Source organism: Squalius cephalus (assembly GCF_949319135.1).
Source record: "Squalius cephalus genome assembly, chromosome: 21".
NCBI classification, from domain to species: Eukaryota; Metazoa; Chordata; class Actinopteri; order Cypriniformes; family Leuciscidae; genus Squalius; species Squalius cephalus.
This window is the reverse complement of record NC_137142.1, coordinates 7,564,572-7,583,663: the sequence shown is the minus strand read 5'-3', so window position 1 is coordinate 7,583,663 and position 19,092 is coordinate 7,564,572. Positions and strand designations below refer to the sequence as shown.

General features: G+C 39.2%; 1 protein-coding gene across 1 annotated transcript in view; it reads right to left on the bottom strand.

Annotated features, from left to right (window-relative positions):
- Positions 1–17,420, bottom strand: part of mcu (mitochondrial calcium uniporter) — an 83,455-nt gene extending 66,035 nt beyond the window's left edge. Inside the window, exons 1-2 of the mRNA XM_079855127.1 lie at positions 17,329–17,420; positions 17,029–17,205 (exon numbers count right to left, since the gene is read on the bottom strand). Of these exons, the coding sequence (XP_079711253.1) occupies positions 17,029–17,205; positions 17,329–17,400 (249 nt within the window). The 5' untranslated portion in view covers positions 17,401–17,420. The remainder of the gene's footprint in view (positions 1–17,028; positions 17,206–17,328) is intronic.
- Between the last annotated feature and the right edge of the window lie 1,672 nt (positions 17,421–19,092).

Sequence of the window (19,092 nt, the reverse complement as noted above, 5' to 3'; positions counted from 1 at the left end):
GGAGGCCTTCACAGGGGAGAGACTAGCTGACACTTTAGGACTGCGTTGTCGTCGCGTCCAGGCACATGTCCTTCATCAGATCTGGATACGGCCTGGATCCGGCGGACTGCGGTAAACCTCGGGATAAACAGAGAGACTAATATTAGCGTAGACGCCATTCTTCTTATGATGTAACGAGTGCATCAGGATTTATGGGAAGTGTTCCCGGTTCCGGCTGACCTAATCCACGCAGCCTAACATTGAATTATAGAAGTCTATAATGTGTTATGTGAATGCTAGGTCGAAGAGATGTGTTTTTAGTCTGGCTTTGAACTGACAGAGTGTGTCTGCTTCCCGGACAATGTTAGGAAGACTGTTCCAAAGTTTTGGTGCTAAATAGGAGAAGGATCTACCGCCAGCAGTCGATTTTGATATTCTAGGTATTATCAACTGGCCGGAATTTTGAGATCGCAATAGACGTGAAGGTCTATAATTCGTTAAGAGCTCGCTCAAGTACTGCGGAGCTAAACCATTTAGTGCTTTGTATGTAATCAGCAATATTTTAAAATTTATACGATGTTCAATAGGGAGCCAGTGCAGTGTTGACAGAACGGGGCTAATATGGTCATACTTCCTGGTTCTGGTAAGAATTCTAGCTGCCGTGTTTTGGTATATTTGATGTCTCCCAAGCGTAGCATGTACAGAGTGAACAGCAACGGTCCTAGTACTGAGCCTTGTGGTACGCCATACTAAACTTGTGATCGATGAGACATCTCTTCATTTACTGCTACAAACTGATAACGGTCAGATAAGTATGATTTAAACCATGCTAATGCAATTCCACTAATACCAACATAATTTTCGAGTCTATTTAAAAGAATGTTGTGGTCAATAGTATCAAATGCAGCACTAAGATCGAGTAACACTAATAGTGAGATACAACCACAATCGGATGATAAGAGCAAATCATTTGTAACTCTAATGAGAGCAGTCTCAGTACTATGGTACGGTCTAAATCCTGACTGAAAATCCTCGCAGATATCATTTCTTTCTAAAAAGGAACATAGTTGTGAGGATACCGCCTTTACAAGACTCCGTGAACCACAGAGCTGTATTGATGCAAGGCCACACAATCAAATCACTCTGAAAAGAAATTTGATATGGGCTTAGTGAGTCAATACAAGAGCGTATTAGTCTGGGACTAACACCACAGCTGCATGTACACCTTGACAACAACTCCGTTTAAACCTGAGAGGCTAACTGCCAGTGCTCTTAATGCAAGGTGTTAATGTCGACCAGCTGAATGTAATATTACACATACAGCTAATGAACGGAGTGTGTCGGAGTGGGCGCATTTCAGCAGGCTGAATTGGAACTTCCTGAAAAAAGTGCAACGTTTCCACAGCAACTCCATGGTGACTGGGAAAAGTGTGAGGTCATATGTGCTGTGAATGCCATCTCTTCACTCCCTGCCTGTCTAAAAGCAGCTTGCCCTGAAAGTTCATGCTTTCTCTTGAGCTGCGCGTGGAACACCTCAGTCTAGATTTACATGCCTTTGTGGAGTCGCTGCAGGCTCACACGTCGCGGCAATTTGCCAGTGAAACAAATCTTGTGTGTGCATGTCTGTTTTCTGTGCAAGAAGAAAATGGGAATCCTTAAAAACCAGTCTTTTGCCTTTTAAGTATCTCTCCCTATTGCTCTGGGTAATAAGAGGGAATCCTCAAGGATATTGGGCACTGAGGGATATATCAGCAGCAATGATCCTGGCTATAGATTAACTCTCAGTTGTTCATCTCGTTTTACTCCCACTTCCATTTTTCCTTTTGTTTCTCTTCTAGAAAAAAAAAAAAAAAAGACCAATCATCAAGACTGAAGAGCTATCAAGAATAATCATTTTCTCAGCTCAGAACTTGAAACCAACTTGAACCATCTTAAAACGTGATACAGACTTTGAGGATATGGTGCACTGGTGAACAGTGGTCTATTGCAACCCTCATGGACTACAGATGGCTCCATTTCATTTGACTACAATCTAAAACTGGCTTTTTACCCAGACCGCTAGGTTCAGCCTGTTGGGTAATTTTCTTGGGTTATTGTCACAGTGTTAGTTAGTTTTGTGCTACCCACTACAGGGTTAAGTTTCACTGACAGTAGAAATTATGCACCTTCTCACAAACTACCCAGCCTGCTGGGTTACAGTGGCACACTGCTGGTCTGCAGTTTAAAACTGTATCTTTTGTCAATGGTCATTTGGTCTCCTGTCCTGAGACCTGTCCTGTCCTAAGGTGATTGTTGTGAATTAAGGTTAGTATTCACTTACATATCAAATAATTACAGTACAAAAAACATCTGCAGTTTCAACCTTGTTTAATAAAGTTACCAATGTTTGTTTTTTCATATAACATTATTTTACGTTTCCTAGGTTTGCTTGCATTGCAGACCAAGCAAATTATATTTACATATAATATAACAACGATAGCGATAAATGTCTGATATTAAAACCAGTACTATTTTGTCTGAATAATTATAAATGAATTTAGGCATCGTAACATTATGCACAGTATGAGAAATTAATATTTATTAACTTGAAGTGAGCGTTAGAGAGTCAGACAAAAGGTAAATAAGTGTAAAAAAAAGTCAAAAAAACAAAAAAAAAAGAAGAGCGGTCTCTAATATGAGCGATATAGTACAGATATTTTGTGCAAAAGTGTAAAAATATCATTGGTTGTTCAACTCATTTTAGCCTCTGTGCCTTAGCCAATGTGTAAAGTTTCACTGAACTCCTCAGATGACCCAAATCTTATAAATCTATTTTTAATTAAAACAAATAATAATAATAATTCTACATTTATATCCTCAGTTTTAGAAAGCAGGTCGCATTATATTGCAACAGTCTGGTGGTTTTATCAGTTGCCAAGGAGACCTGATGTAATTCTTTAACCAGGGTGACCCTCACACACGCTGCTCTGCCTACTAAACCCCTCTGAGAGTTATCGAGTGCGTCAAGGTTTTCCTTTGTTTTTTCTATTGTCTTATTTCCCTTGTGGCACACAGAAAATCACGCACTGCAAATTCTGTTTGTGAATTCAAAAAACTGCCAGCTGCTAGAGCTGGCACAACTACTTTTTTAGAAGTCAATTAGTTGTCCACAACATTAGTCAACTGGTCGGCCAATGAATGCCATATAAAACACAAACTCAAGTCATAAAATTCACAACTTGTCAAGCATCGACTAATGGTAGAACAAGAAGAGTAATCCTAGTGTGTGTGCATGTGAGTGTTAATATTTCTATTTACAGAAGCTTAAGGACTTACTTTGACGGTGAAATTAACCTTGCATCATGTTAAAGACTCAAATTAGGGGATGTGCTTTAAAGATACTTTAAATGATAAATACTATATGCCACAGCAAAATTACTCACGGTCTGGTAGATGAAACGGCATAAGCATGCAGATGGAAAAGTGAGTGTTTATAGCGGGTAAACCTGTATCACTTTGACAGCCTATAGCTAGAGCAGGGCTGCAAATCTCCCTGCTGAAGAGCCGAGCCTGACAGACTGATCCACAGCAAACTCCCCCATCAAACAAGAGTTTTGCCCACAAGACTCACAAACAACACACACAATTGTGCCTTAACCCCCTACTTCCCAAGTCAACAAACAACTTAACCTCACATTCGTCCTTGCAATTATAATGCCTGGTTTGGTTTCCAGTTAGGGTTCATTGCACGGTCATGTGGGATTTCGACAACTTAACACATCATCAAACAAATCAATTGTTTAATGTGCAGGTGAAAATATTAACAAGGCCAATAACTAAACAGGTTGACATGATCCTCCCATCTGAATGAACTACTATAGACTAGGGCAAGGTGGTATGACAATATACTGTTTGACATGGAAATGAGTTTTTAAAGATTTTCCTGCTACATTCATATTGCAGTATACTTACACACAGTAAGAAGGAATAAATTGGGATGTATCCCAAACAAGTCAAGACGAGAAGACCTTGTCACTAAAGGGCGAAATTGTGAAGTGAAGTTGAGTTGTTTCAGTTGGCTAGCATTAACATAGAATTCAAATGATGTGAGCTCACAGGTGTCCATATACAACAGCTTTGAATGTGGATATAAGATTTTGGTTGTCGCACGTATCTTGGTCTTATCGCCAACCTTTATTTCCCAGACATCTGTTTCCTGCAAAGATGCTAAATTTTAAACACAACACAACCTTAAAGGGTTAGTTCACCCACAAATTTAAATGATCCCATAATTTACTCCCCCTCAAGCCATCCTAGGTCTATATGACTGCCAAACACAAGCAGAGTTATATTAAAAAAAATATCCCGGCTCTTCAAGCTTTATAATGGGAGTGAATAGAGTTTTTGAAGCTCCAAAAAGTGCATCCATTTACCATAAAAGTAATCCATATGACTCCAGGTGGTTAATAAAGACCTTCTGAAGCAAAGCGATGCATTTTTTAAGAAAAATATCCATATTTATAACTTTATAAACCATAATTATGGGATCATTTTCATTTTTGGGCGAACTAACCATTTAACTTTTGTTGAGCAAATGGCAGTGAATGGCAGTTCTTGAGGTGTTCGGATGCCAATTAGATTGAATCGAATTCACTGAATTGAAATTTAAAATGTTTACAGTGACCATTGACCAATAATAAGTTCAGAGGTGACATCTTTGTGGGTGGTGCTTCGTATATTCCATACAATGGACAAGGCACTTGCTTTAAATCTGGTCCGGTCTTCTTCACCTGCAAAATTTTGCAAGAGTAAATGTGACTGATTCTTCCTCCATGGAAGGAAAGCAGAGCAAATGTGTAAATTGTTGGTAAAAAACATTCTTTCTTAAACAGTTGCATTGTTTATTTAAGAATGGTTTCATGAATATTTTACAGAAATTGTTCTAAACACTTAAATGAGGCACGATGTGTAGCAGCATTTCCTAAAGGATTCTGCAGTGGGACACTGACCCACAGGCCACAATGGGAACATTGGCTGTATCCACTTAGGGGCATCGTGCGGCTACGGAGTAATGAAACAGCGGGAAGCTGAGTCATCTACATCAGGACCACCATTACTCAGCACAGACACAGCGGCACATGCTGAATTAAGGATGAGAGAGCCGCACAACTGCCCTCATTATCTCACAAACTTTGGTTCAACCATGAGAGCTGGTTGCAGCATTCACTCTCATCACTTCTTATATAACATACAGTACAATAGAGAGATTAGAGGGATAGTAGTGAAAGTCATGTGGAGTCCGGCAGAGCCCAATGGACTTCCAACAGAACAGTTAACGTTCGGCTACATGGACATCACATACAATTACTCCTCTGGAAAGGCTCATTGAACAGCTAACCCACATATGTCTGACAATTTGGAAATGTGGAACATCTCCATCTTTCTAAACACTTTTAACCAACCGCAGTGACCTAAAACAAGCCCTGTAATGTAGAATAACGAAACCACCATGTCTGTCTTACTGACAGCAGGCGAATTAAAAGCTTTTCTTCTGTGGTCTCTTGGGACAGTGTAGCATTGCTGTACAACATTGGATGGTTTGGATTCTTTGCATCCATGTTGGATGTGAGGGATTAAACTGGTGACTCGGGTGCAAGGATTACATTAGCATTCTCATTCACCTCAGTGGACTACTTGCTATATCAGCTTTGTGATGCACCTCTGTTTTTAATATTGTGACTTGCTAGTTTCTGGTTATGTATGTTTTCAATGTGCTGTAGCCACCTAGTTGATTAAAGGGCACTTAAAAAGAGTGTTCACAAGAAAATGTAAAATTTTGAACATTTTTAGAGACATCAGAAGAGATATTCTGATCATTACTGTAATTGGCCAATGATTCGATAAAAAATTGGTTTAATGTTCTTTTTTGCATATTTACAAAGTCAATAACACTGACTTGACGAACACACCACACTACTTAAATAAAGCGGTCTCCTCTTCAATCCAATTAACACGCTTTACATCATGGTTTGATATTTCGATTTTCCTCTAAAAGTTTACGGATAAAAAAAATTTAAAAAATGAGGGAAACTTTCTTCCTGCTCTAGGTTAAAATGCGATACTAACCACCATTCAAAATTACAAGTGTGAAATGCTGCGTAATCGGGGTTAAAAGTGGGATTTAAAAAGATGATAAACTGGTGTTTCTAGCACTGTGAAAAGCCCATTTGAAGCAGCATATTGTGCAGAGAACCATCCAGCAGATGTTGAAATGGATCTGGTAGATTAATTTTTATATCTCACAAGTTTGGCACAGTTTCAACTACACACTTAATTATTATACCAAGATGCATTTTGATGAATTGTGACTAATGATTCACAATCTGTATCATATCATGAGGTACTAGTGGGTGATGCTCAGAATTATACCAATTTGCTTAAGGCAAGATCTCACTATGTGACTTAACTAGATTTTGGTAAACACTTACCAACTGTTTGTAACTGCCTTTGACATTGCCCTCCTATTCCTAGTCAGTAGAAGCTCACCAAAATAAAAACAGGAGCACCACGTGAACAGTAATAGAGTGAATTAGAAGGAAAGTTTTGGATCAGATCTGACCAAAGCAATGAAACTTTTGTTCTTTTTTTCCAATGACTACATAAAAGCCACACATTGCGACTGAAAATCATGGGAAGCCAGAATGATCTGTCCTGATTCTCAGCAATACATTTTAAGATATGGATCAAAACTCTAGTCCACTACCAAGTTTGCCCTACAGTCTAATTTGCTAAGCTAAGGCATGTGAAAGCACATCTCTGAGAAAACCGGATCGGAATGTTGTTGTCTAAGCTTTGGTTTTCCAATATCTCAACCCCACCCAGAGGAGGCCAGTGTGTGAGGCTGCTTTGTTACAGTTAATAAAATCAAGCTCCAAAGGTTAACAGATCAGTTTGAAGGATGGGTTGCTTTTCTAGTTTTTCCACTAAGGAAAATTTTCCTCATTCTTTTCATTCCTTCCTTTACTTTTTATTCCTTCAGTCACATTATCCTGCACAACCTCCTGTTCCCCAACATGCTTAGCTTTTGTGTAATTATATCGATTTCCTGATGTGATACAGAGCTTAAGTGGACGAGATCAAGCCCCACAGAGTCCGTCTCCCCTCCCATTCTCTTTTCATTCAAAGGGGGGGAGGTTATGGTGCAGACAGCCCACCGAGAGATCCGCGACAGGCCTGGCAGGACGAGGAAGTCAGATGGGAGCTTGCAGAACAACTGTGTCCTTGGAATATCTGGGTCAAATACACTCGCACACATCTTAAACCAAAATCACATACTGATCAGATAGCCGGTATGACTGGTTCTGCACTTGTCTATTGTATGCAGAAGAAATGGGCAGTCGAGGTAATCGACTAGAAAAACAACATGGCAGCTGTTGAGCCAGTTGGAGCTGGATTGTTTGTTTATGCTGTTCTCAGAGTGCTCTATGGTAGATCTAGCAGAGCGCTGTTGTTGTGGTAACTCATTACAGTGTAAACACAGATTTCAGGTCATTGTGTGGACGCCCAGGCTTGTTTGTGGCATTTTAATTGCACTAATTAGCCAGTATAATATGCAAGTAAAGATTTTCACTAACCCCTCCATTAATGATTGTTCATTTTTAAGTGCACAACCTTTGTCATTGTATTCTCAATTAACTAAGATAGGATGATGAAGGTGACTTTTTGTGGAAGTTTTTAAAGTAATTTGCATGCTTCACTGAAGAGTAAAACATTAAAGGGACAGTTCACCCAAACATGAAAACCCTGTCATCATTTTATTCACCCTTACATCATTCCAAACCTTTGAGACTTTTTCTTCGTTGGAACACAGAAGCATAGATTTTGAAGAATGTAACAGCTACTCTTGTCATAATAAAAATGGTAACATGCATTGTTGTGACCAATCAAACTACGAATTTGCGATATCCAAGCTAAAGAATAGCTTGGGATAACTGAAGTGAACTTATATTAGGGTCTATTTCTCAAAGGTACAAAGGTATTGTTAGAAGAGGAATATAGTACACAAGTTATATGGACCAAATGCATTATATTTGTATACTTTTTTTTTTTACTTTGGAGCTCAACAGACCAGATCCTCATTCACTTTCATTACATGGAAGAGTACAAGAGTAACTACTTCTTCAGTGTTTCTCCTTTTGTGTGGAAGAAAGTTGTAAAGGTTTGAAATGACATAAGGATGAGTAAATTTAACTCTTTAACATGAATTTGGTTACGTCTTTCTGTCTGCCCTTTATTTCTGTCTGAAATACAAGGCTGAAGTATTTCACACAACATGAACTGTTGACTTTGCAACAGATCCACCACAAAACCATAGCAAGGTCACAACTTATTACTTCTCCACTCAGTTCCCCTTAATGACCTCTGACAACAGTTTCAAAGCTTTTGGTACTTTTCAAACTGCAAATTCAGCCCCGCTGACCCTGGTAAGAAGCGATCGGGGTCTCATGAACAAAGTGAGGTCTTTTTGTGCAGAATGCTCTACAGACCTACTGTATGTCTCCCTTAAACTTTCAGCTACAAAACAAACATTACAAGCCTACAAATGCCAATGCCCTGCACATCGATCAACCATGCACAGGGAGCCTCTCGCAAGTTTAGAACTCAAACCAACACTAAGAAAGTAAACAACTTTTTTTTTTTTTTTGACGAACAAAAATGCTTTTAAATCCACCCCATTTAAGGCACGCGCCTTCCACTGAAAGTACCCAGAACAATTTGTCCCAGGAACTTTTTTCCCCCAGATCTGTTGCTGTCTGCATTTCCATTGCGGTCTAAAGTACCGTGAAGATTAGGCAAATGTTTTGAACTCCATTGATTCGAATAGCAAACAACTCTTACTGCACGCACCGCAACAGACTTTTACAAATGGTGGTTGAAATAAAATGCTACATGGTGTAAACCAATCAAAATGCTGCATGAACTCAACCAATCAGCATGTTCAGCGCTCAAGTCCCACCCCCAAAAGTTCCTGAATTTTAAAAAAGTACTACCTCGCGAGCAGGGACTTTCTGAGGGGAAAATTTTTACCCGGAATTTCATTTAGACCCTGGTTCCTGTGGTCGAAAAACACACCAAGTACTACCCCAAAGTCCCTAGATTCTGGGGAAAGTTCCTGTTGTGGAAACGCGGCTTTAGTTCCTAGTGGGCCACAATAAACCAAAAAAGTAGGGAAAAGTAAAAGGTGGAGGCTGCCATGGGTTTTTGAAAAGATAGATAGTGGCTCCACTCCTATTCTGTGGTTTCTGAGCAGTGCAAGATAAAAGGCAGCCATACAAATCCACTGATAAGAATGACAAGGGCTGGAAATGCAAATAAAATAATCTCACTCCAAACCTTAGTGCAATGCAAAACCTGCTAATTTCCTGATGCAATATGCAGTCTAACTGACAAACACTATCTTATATATTTAAATACAAAGGTAGGGATTTCAAAAGTACTGGTACTTTGATTACTTTGAATCGTCCAATGCTGTAATGGCTGAATGTGTCAAGTTTGCTTCTTGGTCAAAAATGCCATTCCTAACAAATGAATGCAAAGTAACACATTTGGTTTTAAGTGAATGTAAACAAGTGGGACAAAAACTGTGTGTCTCCAAAATGCATTAGACTTTGCACAGATCTGATATTTTGCACTTCAAACACTGTTTACTCCACTTGTATATTTGTTTTATAGTTTGTATGTGTGTTACTTGCATTAAATAATTACGTCATTGAGAAATAATTGAAAGCTACATGCTATATGATGCTCATAATATTTGACTTCTAAAGAGTGGATGGATATTAGTTTTTGCAATGGTATCAAAATTTTATTTCCATTTGTATCAAGCATGGAAATTCTGCGAAGCATGACAATAACATCTTATAACTTAGACATCTTAGAAATATATTCATAAGTCTTTCCTACTTCTGTATTGCCCGTTTCCTCCTTTTATTTTAATATCATTCATATTCCATTAATATATTCCACAATTCCATCCAATAAAAAACGTATTTAAAAAAAAATCCCAGGCTTAATATTTCGCACACTGACTACGAATGACAGGGTCTTGAGTATGCCAGGCAAGCAATCTCTTACAATTTGTGTAGGATGATGTTTTTCCACCCTGAGCTCATGGGTTTCCAGCAAGGTGCTCAAAATAAGGCAGATTTCGTTCACTTTTGTGCAATTAAATAAAAGCTGAATAATGAAAACGAGCAGAAGGAGGTTAATAACGACATCCAGAAAGAAAAAGAAGACTGAAAGAAATGTGTAAGTGATAAAGGCAGAGTACTGTTGGCACACGGGTTTGAAATATGACCCTTAACGACTGAAAATATGCATACCTGCTGAAACCCATTAAACATACATATTTGGAGCACATCATGAAGCATTTGATATGTAAAAGCACATGTAGAAACAATTATCAACCCAATCACGCATTCATTCAGCATTACACCAACCTATAGTTAACATGCTGCATCCGTCCGACCGGAATCTCAGCTCGGATGACCTTCGTCTAAAAGCCTAATTTACCAAGCTGATGCAGATCCTCAATGGAGAGAGAGATTTGTTTTCCTGTCAAAAGTAATGACATTGTGATGCATCCAATATTCACTAACCAATGAGAGGGCCAGGCTTCATAACAGTATCAGAATCTAGAAGAAACATCAGAGCAGAAGGGGTAACCAACCATCTCCTCATCCATCATCATATTACTCTCACCGGCCTCCATTACTGCCCGCATTAAGCATGACTTGCACCTATGGGCAACAGAAAAGCACAGCAAGCTGCCTGGTACCACTGAGGAGGTCAAGCCTTCATGTAAGGGCACTTATACTAAAAGCAGCTCTAACAACCTTTAATATTGTCACCTAAAATGCTAAATACTACCCTGTCCTCTCCACACTCAAGAACCACTTAATTTTAGCCTACTTGAACTGATTAAGTACAGATAGAAGATGGCTATAAGACACAATATTGCAAATGAGGATAAGTGAAAAAGTCTTCATTTAAAGCTGAATTTTATGTTTGCCATAAATTGTGTGATTTGACAGAAATTTTAAAGGCTCCGTTCCAAAACCTAGTTAAGACATCATAGGCATGCAACAGGGACAAAGGCTGTTCCAAGAAAGTCACCTTATTTTAACCGAATTCTCTAAGGCAGCATTTTATGCATCTTTGAAATATCATGCAATGTGGGAAAAAAAATAAAAATTCACCCAAACCGCTGAAGGCAAGAGAAATTTATTCAATACCAAAAAAATAAATAATAATAATCAAATTAAAGAGGACTATACTTTTGGCTAAACTATGCTTATTAAAGTACTGCACTGTTAGCTTAGCAATATGCAAATGCCAAACTCTATTAATATCATTTGTGATTCATTGTATCATTTGTACTGAGATCAAGTCTTCCATGCATGAGGCATAGTATTTGGAAGATGCAGACACAGCAGGGTTGCTGCCTATTTAGGGAGTTACAAATGACATTGCATACAGAAGATACTCAGGAATGTGGTAGACCGGCAGTAGTCAGCTCACTAGGCTTTGGAACAGTCACTGGCATCAACTATAGCTGATTCCTAAATCACATACTGTCTAATAGTACAACATTTGAGGAACGAACTTTGCATTTTTTAAACAAATATGTTCTGCCATTCATATCTCCTCTTACGTGGCCACATGTGATCAGAATCCTGCCGAAGTGAGGTACTTTTCACCTACTGTTTTATGAATGCTATGAATTCACACATTCTACTCAATCCATGTACTGCTTTCCGCCTCCTAAATAGTAAGGAAGTAAGTATATTTTTATGCACAGTATGAGATACAGCTGGAAGAAAAGCTTCTGTTTATGATGTTGTCAATCCCTCTATTTATTTAAGCATTTTGTGTTTATACTTCAGTGGGGAAAGATACACAGGGACACAATGTTGAGCTTACACAGAGTTTATGCCTACCCAAATGTATGCAATAGTAATGGTCAATTACAAAACTGCATCTAAGGATTTAGAACGATTAAAGGCACAACTGTACCAAGTCATAATTAGGTGCACAACCATGAACACAGAACCAATGGATCATCTTTTTATGAGACATAAAGGAAGAGTATTGCATAATTTTGAGCTTATTATTCAGCCCAGAGTTTGCCCTTTCTGACATTCCTGAAGGCTGAATAAATGACACGCTCCATTGCTAAAACATAGAGAGAGACCTCTATTTAAAAGACTGCTCATTCTTAAAATCCTAATCAATCTAATCAGTATCCATATATTGATTAGGTGTGTTTGCAAAGGCAAGCATTACTATGACTATTCATGCAACCATAAATGGTAGCAATGTGCAAAGCTCCATAAATCATCAACACCAAAGAAGATATATTGATGAATGTTTTTGTTCATACCATGAGGTCCAAAACAACATGGACCCTATTAATCTTTATTGTATGGAGAGGAAAAAAAGACTAAGAAATCTATTTAATTGTCAAAGGTCCAAAACAACAAGATGAGTAATTTATGATACAACTATCTTTTTTGGTGAACTATCCCAGTATGATTAGGCTGATTTGTCCACTTTTTAAAGTGCTTGTGGCAGGATGCTCTATAGTGTCCCATTTATTGTGTATGCCGTATGGCTTTGGCAACAGTGCTTTAGTGGGGATGAAATGCAAAAAATCTTGTTAATTGTTAATATGATCATGCATCTAAGCACATTTTAACTTGTCAGCATTCTAGTCACAGCGGTGCTCTCTTTTATCAACACAAAGGATAGTTGTGTGCCAACAGCAATGTGAAAACATATAGAGCTCCTTATAACAGATAAGAGAATGCTTTATTGAGACATTCACTGAGAGAGACAGGCAGACCAGTATCATAAAACCATATAAATTAAACAAATATAAAGCCACAGGAACACAACAGTCATGTTATGTTACTCATCAAGCATTGTCCTTTTAGATAGTTTAGATAGCCAAAACAACCTGGAGCATAGGACGATCACAAACTGGTATTCGGTTCTGAGTTGTTGTCTCACCTTTGGCTGTCAAAACGGACAATGAGACTTGCAATCTCTGTCTAGAGACCAATCTCCCTCTTCTCCTGCTACTCTAGATCACTGAAGCCGCTCAGTCAATCACGACGGCAGTTAACCGGGCCACTTAAATCCAAATTGGATAAACAGGCACTGGGCAGGGTTATAATTCAAAACCGTTCACTTAAAAAAAAATACTGGAACCAAATGATTTCATGATGTTCGTGATCACAAAGAGAGAGTGACGGCAGTAAAAATACAAATTTATTTATTTCATTTTAAAATGACATTTATATACCCATTTGAAGAGGACACATGATGCTATTTTCAAAGATCACCTAATTGCATCCACTTTCGGAAGGCCAAATAAAGTGCTTTTGCTCTCGCATAGAAACACAAAGAGTCTCACGACATGGCGGCGAGAACTACGATAACTGAAGCCACGCCCTCTTTCTTTGCATGCTTTTGGGTGGCATTATGCATATATTTCCACCTAGTGACGTAGGTCGTGAGGAAGGATTCGATCGAGGCATATTTAGCTAGGTCTGGATCTGCCTTCTCTTTTAGATACAACAAATCTTTTTGTGGGAAACTTTGAGCTTTGTAAATTTGCAGACCTTATTCATTCACAAACAGCTGCATAACGCACTAAAGAAATAGGAAAACATGAAAACGCATCATATGACCCCTTTAAATTGATATGCAACCAAACTTTTTGGATTGTCACTCCTTCCAAAATGTTTTCAAGTTGAAAGGCCAGGTTCAACACGTTTCCAGCTTGCTTGAGCCGCTTCAATATGATGTCATCACTGATATTTAATCGTCTGTGTAAATCCCAATAATTGACCCCACAAGCGATTCATGTAATGTGTTTTGAATGGAGCATAAACACTGTAAAATGGCTATTAAGACCGAAAAAAAAAATCTTTGGTACGGAATGCATGACTCCAGATGGTTGGCAATTAATGCTGCATGATTCTTTTAACATCTCTAAGGTATGCAGAGGGACACACCTCCCAGAATTCATAGCGTTACCCCTGAAGCTAGCTCACCCTCCGCATGCGCTCTCTGCATATGCTTGAAGAAACAGAGTAAACTCAACAATTCACGGCCCAGACTGATGACCCGTAAAAAGACATGGCAGAAAGCCACTGGAGTGGACCACAGAGATCACAGGGTGATCTACTTCTTATCAGTATAGCCTACTTTGTTTTTCAGCAGTCTCTGTACTTGTCCACATTCAAAAATGGAGGCTTTTATTGAACAGTTGAGTCAATAGGGAGCTAACAAGAGTTAAGTGCATATCTCAGGGGTCTGACATCAGAGTCAGGATTAATATCTGACACTGCGACTGGCGTTTCAGCTTGTGATCCAAGAGGACGTTTTTTAGCATTAGCACTCTCCACTGCTCGTGTCCAGCTAAAGATCAAAGTGTTTTTAGACACTCAAAGCCTTATTATTTCTACTGAACTGCACAGTCCTTCGGGAAAACGTTGTGTTGTAGCAATTCGTTAAACACCTCACAGCTGTGCTTCGGATGTTTATGATAAAACGGTGCTTTGAGACTTGATGCTCAGGCAGCGTGGCCTTTCTGTCAGAGACCTGTCACTGCCGTGTCTCAGCCTGACAGGTTTGTGCCAAGCACCATAAGAGGCCACGGCTTGGTTTGGAAAACACTATAAATGCCAGCAGAGCCACAAATATTCCTGCCCAGAGAGAAACAAACAAATAACACAATAAATTCATGATGGGATTGCTTAATCCACAGTGTACCACAAGGAACTTAAAAGAATATCACTGTCACAGTGGTAGTTTTGAATAATTAAAAATCACAACCTAAACTCATTGGAAAAACATGCCTCTACCTACATTTATTGAAAATCCAAATCCATGCCTTATACACAATTCAAATGGACACGAGTGGCAGTAAAACACCAACAACTTTAATTCCTTTTCACACAAATTATGATTGAATGGGTAAGGATGTTTGTAAGGATTCTGTAAACTATGTTTGCATCACATAATAAGCTCCATATGTATGGCTTTTCTGACGTAGTAAAACTGACTCAGGTACGAGTCCCCTTAAACACGAGTCATGATAAAACATTTGTTACAAATGCATTCATCTCATCACGTTTACCTTGTTAACACAATTGGTTAGATTTAGGGTAGGGTTTAGTGTATGGGGAAGGTTAATGCGATAGAGCACTAATCTTTTAGCACCACTGACTGGACATTTCATTTCTGAACTGCTGTGAAGCAACGTAAGAAAAACTTAGCCAGATTCACATTCACGAAGCAACGATGTATCATTTGCAAATGTCGACAAAGGCACTTTTTTCTTGTAACCCTGGGTTGAAAAATCATTGTTTATAAACTGGTCCAAACTGCCAACTTGTCCAAAAGCATAAGTACAAAGTAAGTTTTTCAGTATGGACAATAAAATATGGTACTGTAAGCTATCAAATATCACTGTATTAGCAATATGCCAGTGTACCAAAAACGTGTTTTTTCTATGCCACCCTTTGTCCAAAAAAACCATAGCATAACATGCTTTTGCTAATGTGAGAAATGAAGTACGTAAGTATAAAGTATTATCTATTGTACTACAAGGTTTTTCAAAACAAAAACAAAAAATACCACAGTAGTACCACAATAATATTGCCCAGAAAATATGGAACTACCCCTGCACTTTGTTTAAAAACATGTACTTTTAGTAAATGTGGAAAATTAAGCTGTATATCAAATGTGTTAGCGTCCAAAGTCAGGCTATATTCCCATGGTAATACCACAGTTCCTAGATGAAAGGGAACTCCTGGCCTTCCTCTTCACATTCTTCTCGTTTTTACTAGAAAGTCATCGAGGTGGAACAAACCAAAAGCTATGATGGTGGTGTCTCAAGGACTGCCCGCATGTTTTTTCTCCAGCTGACGAGCTTCCAAAACATGCTAGAGCGCCATTGAGCAATGCGCACTGGAGTTCGCTCAAAGGAAAACCCACAGGCTTGCCCATGGAAACGGGAAACACCCGCAGGAAGAAAGGGAGGTGTGTAGGAGTAAAGAGGAGGAGTGGCATAATTAAACGAAGAACTGAACTGGACATGCTTTGCCTGGGAGAGAAAGAGTCTAATCATTTTCCCCCCAACAATGACAGTGCTCAGACGAGCGGGGGGCGTTCTCACTGTACGCATTCTTGCGTTTTTTTTTATTTTATTTTATTCTGAGTACGCATGCGTCAGACGGGCGTTACGTTGCGTTTTTAGGCGGCGCGTCAAGTTAAGAATAGTTCAACTTTTGAAAAACGCGTCTAGAGAACGTTTAAACGCAACGTCCTGTGAGAACGCAGGAGTCCTGCCGCACTGTCATTCTCTCTCAGTCTGTTCGCATTGTACACACTCACACAATCGGACACTGCAGTGGATCAAACACACTCATACGGTCCGTCCAGTTCGGCAAAGCTTGAAAGAACACGTTGCATGCTTGAAATCAGTGAAACGGTCCAATGCCACGTAATCAATCACGGAGAGCGCATGATGCCTCAGAGTTGTCCGTGCAGTCAGCGTTAAAGTTGAGACCACTGTTGCTTTCAAGGTTATCCAGGAACAGATTGCACGGAGCCAATGCGCCAAAAGCGCATCCGCTCGCTCGCGTGCAATTCTCTAGCATGCATGCAAACTTGAAATGTAATGTTCATACATGAGTCAAGCCAAGACACTGACTGCACATGTGTAAACGCCTCCAGTAAACGGGACGTCTTGTATAGCTAGACTGAAAGTGCACTGGATAATGATGCAGCACTGCTGATCATCACTGTACAATGCACGACAACACTCAATGCGGACAGCAACGTCCCAAAACACTTCCTTCGGGGGTTGTTTTTATCTAATCCTCTCCAGAAAGAGGAACCCAGCCCTCCCATTACAACCCTCCCCTTGTCCAGCAGCAGCAGCAGCAGCAGCGGTAGTAGCAGCACCCATGTTCGGTTTCCATTCCAGGAACTCACCGTTCTTGTGCTCTGATGCTGTCGCTGTGAGGAGACACCGAATGCGGGGAAAGCGGAAGAGGCTACGGCTCCGCTGCTCCGGGACAGGAGGAGGACCGATCTACACACTTTCGCAGCCATCTCTGAAATGAATCCCCGGCCGAGAGAACGCAAGAGCTGCGGGCGAACCGACTGAGACTGTTGGAGGAAAGGGAGGGGAAATAGGAAGGGCTGCTGGGCTGGGCTAATATTTCATACACACACACGCAACACTACACACACAGTATTGCCTACACAACAAATGTTTCAAAAGAAGCATACTGTTGTTCCGCGTTCGAAGCAAAGTATTTCTAATGGGTGAAACTCTGAGACAGTTAGAATGTTATATCTCATGACACATTCTGAAATGTCAGTATAAGGAAGTCGTAGACACGGTCTCTAGGACAACATGAAGGGAGAGTTTTGATTGGCCGAGCGGTTACCTGCTGGCACTGCTTGGAACTCTTTTCGTCCAATGAGAAGAGGCGCAGCTCTGTAGTTTTGACAACTTGAAGAGAACGCCAGCTCAGCCAATCAGAGAACGCGGGACGCTGGCACGCTTGTGTTTTCTCTCTCTGTGAAAAAAAAAAAAAAAGTTTATATTGAATATATATTATTATACAATATTAAACCACTAAGTAAAATCCTTAATAATTTATTTCCGAAATTATGTATTTTGAGAGAGTCGACACGTCTGTTCACTGCAAAGACAGTATAGGGATGCCAAAGGTAGGCTTTTTTCAGCCATATTAAAGTCACAATGAAATCAAATTCTTATTTTCCATGGAATATTGCAGTATTTATTAAAAATGATTTATCCATGCACATCTTTTTGTTTTTGTACCTTGAATCGAAATAATTTCCCCTCCCTCTTGCAGCAACTTCTCTTCTCTGATGACTTATGATGATGTTTAGTGGCGCGAGGACGGGACAACCTGTCACTCACTTGTGATTGCAGCAAGAGCAAATGACAATGATCTAATGATCCAATCAATTCCCAATGCACAAAATGAAGTCCCGGCCTACATTTTTTCTTGTATGAGAAGCCGTTTCACTCAGAAAACTCTATAGAAACTTCTGTTTCGTGCTGACTTAAAAATTGGCATAAACAACACAATCCTATTATGGATAGGTCTACTTGTCTACATACTCACTATTTTAACATGGTGGATGATCAAAATAGATCTTTGAATCGCATTGTATATTGCTCCATCACACACACATTTAAATGAATTAGTAACATTTTAATATAACTGAATTAACCTAACTATGTGGACTGCACCAAAAAAATCAATTATAAAGTTCAGATCAGATATAAACATTTTGTTAAAGGGATAGTTCTCTCAAAAATTAGCATTCTGTCATTATTTACTCACCCTCATATAATTCCAAAACTGTATGACTTTCTTTCTTCTGTGGAATATAAAAAAATATTGGCTATTATTTTAGAACGGTCTCAGTGTTCTTTTTGTACAATGGAAGTCAATGGTAACCAACATTCTTCAAAATATTTTCTTTTGCGTTCTTTAGAAGAAAGAAAGTCATACACAAGTGAAACGACTATGGGGAGAGCAAGTGATGACATATTTTTCATTACTGGGTGAACCATCACTTTAAAGAAACAACTAAATTCAATAAACATTCAATAAAAAGAGTAACCTATATTTCTTAAACCTGCTTTTCCATTGTGTCACTGTGTCATTCATTCTTGACTCTTGGCAACTGGTCCATCCTGTCCATTATATAATTATGTCTCTATTATTAGTCTGTCCTTCAAACAGTTCTTTGGAGTTAGGGGACATGAAAATGCCAAACCGCATTTAATATACTTTATTAAGACACCTAATACACTTAAAGCAATAGCATCACAATTTACACTCATTGATATTCAATCTGGTATATGGTGTTTCTCTGAGTCCCGGTGTAGGTCTTGTTGTTTCTGATCTCAAAAAGATCACTAAGCAGCCAAATACAATTGAGGCTTTTAAATATATGTTTTGTCTGTTCAAGGGTTGCATGGTAGGTCACACCCTGTAGTTCTAACAC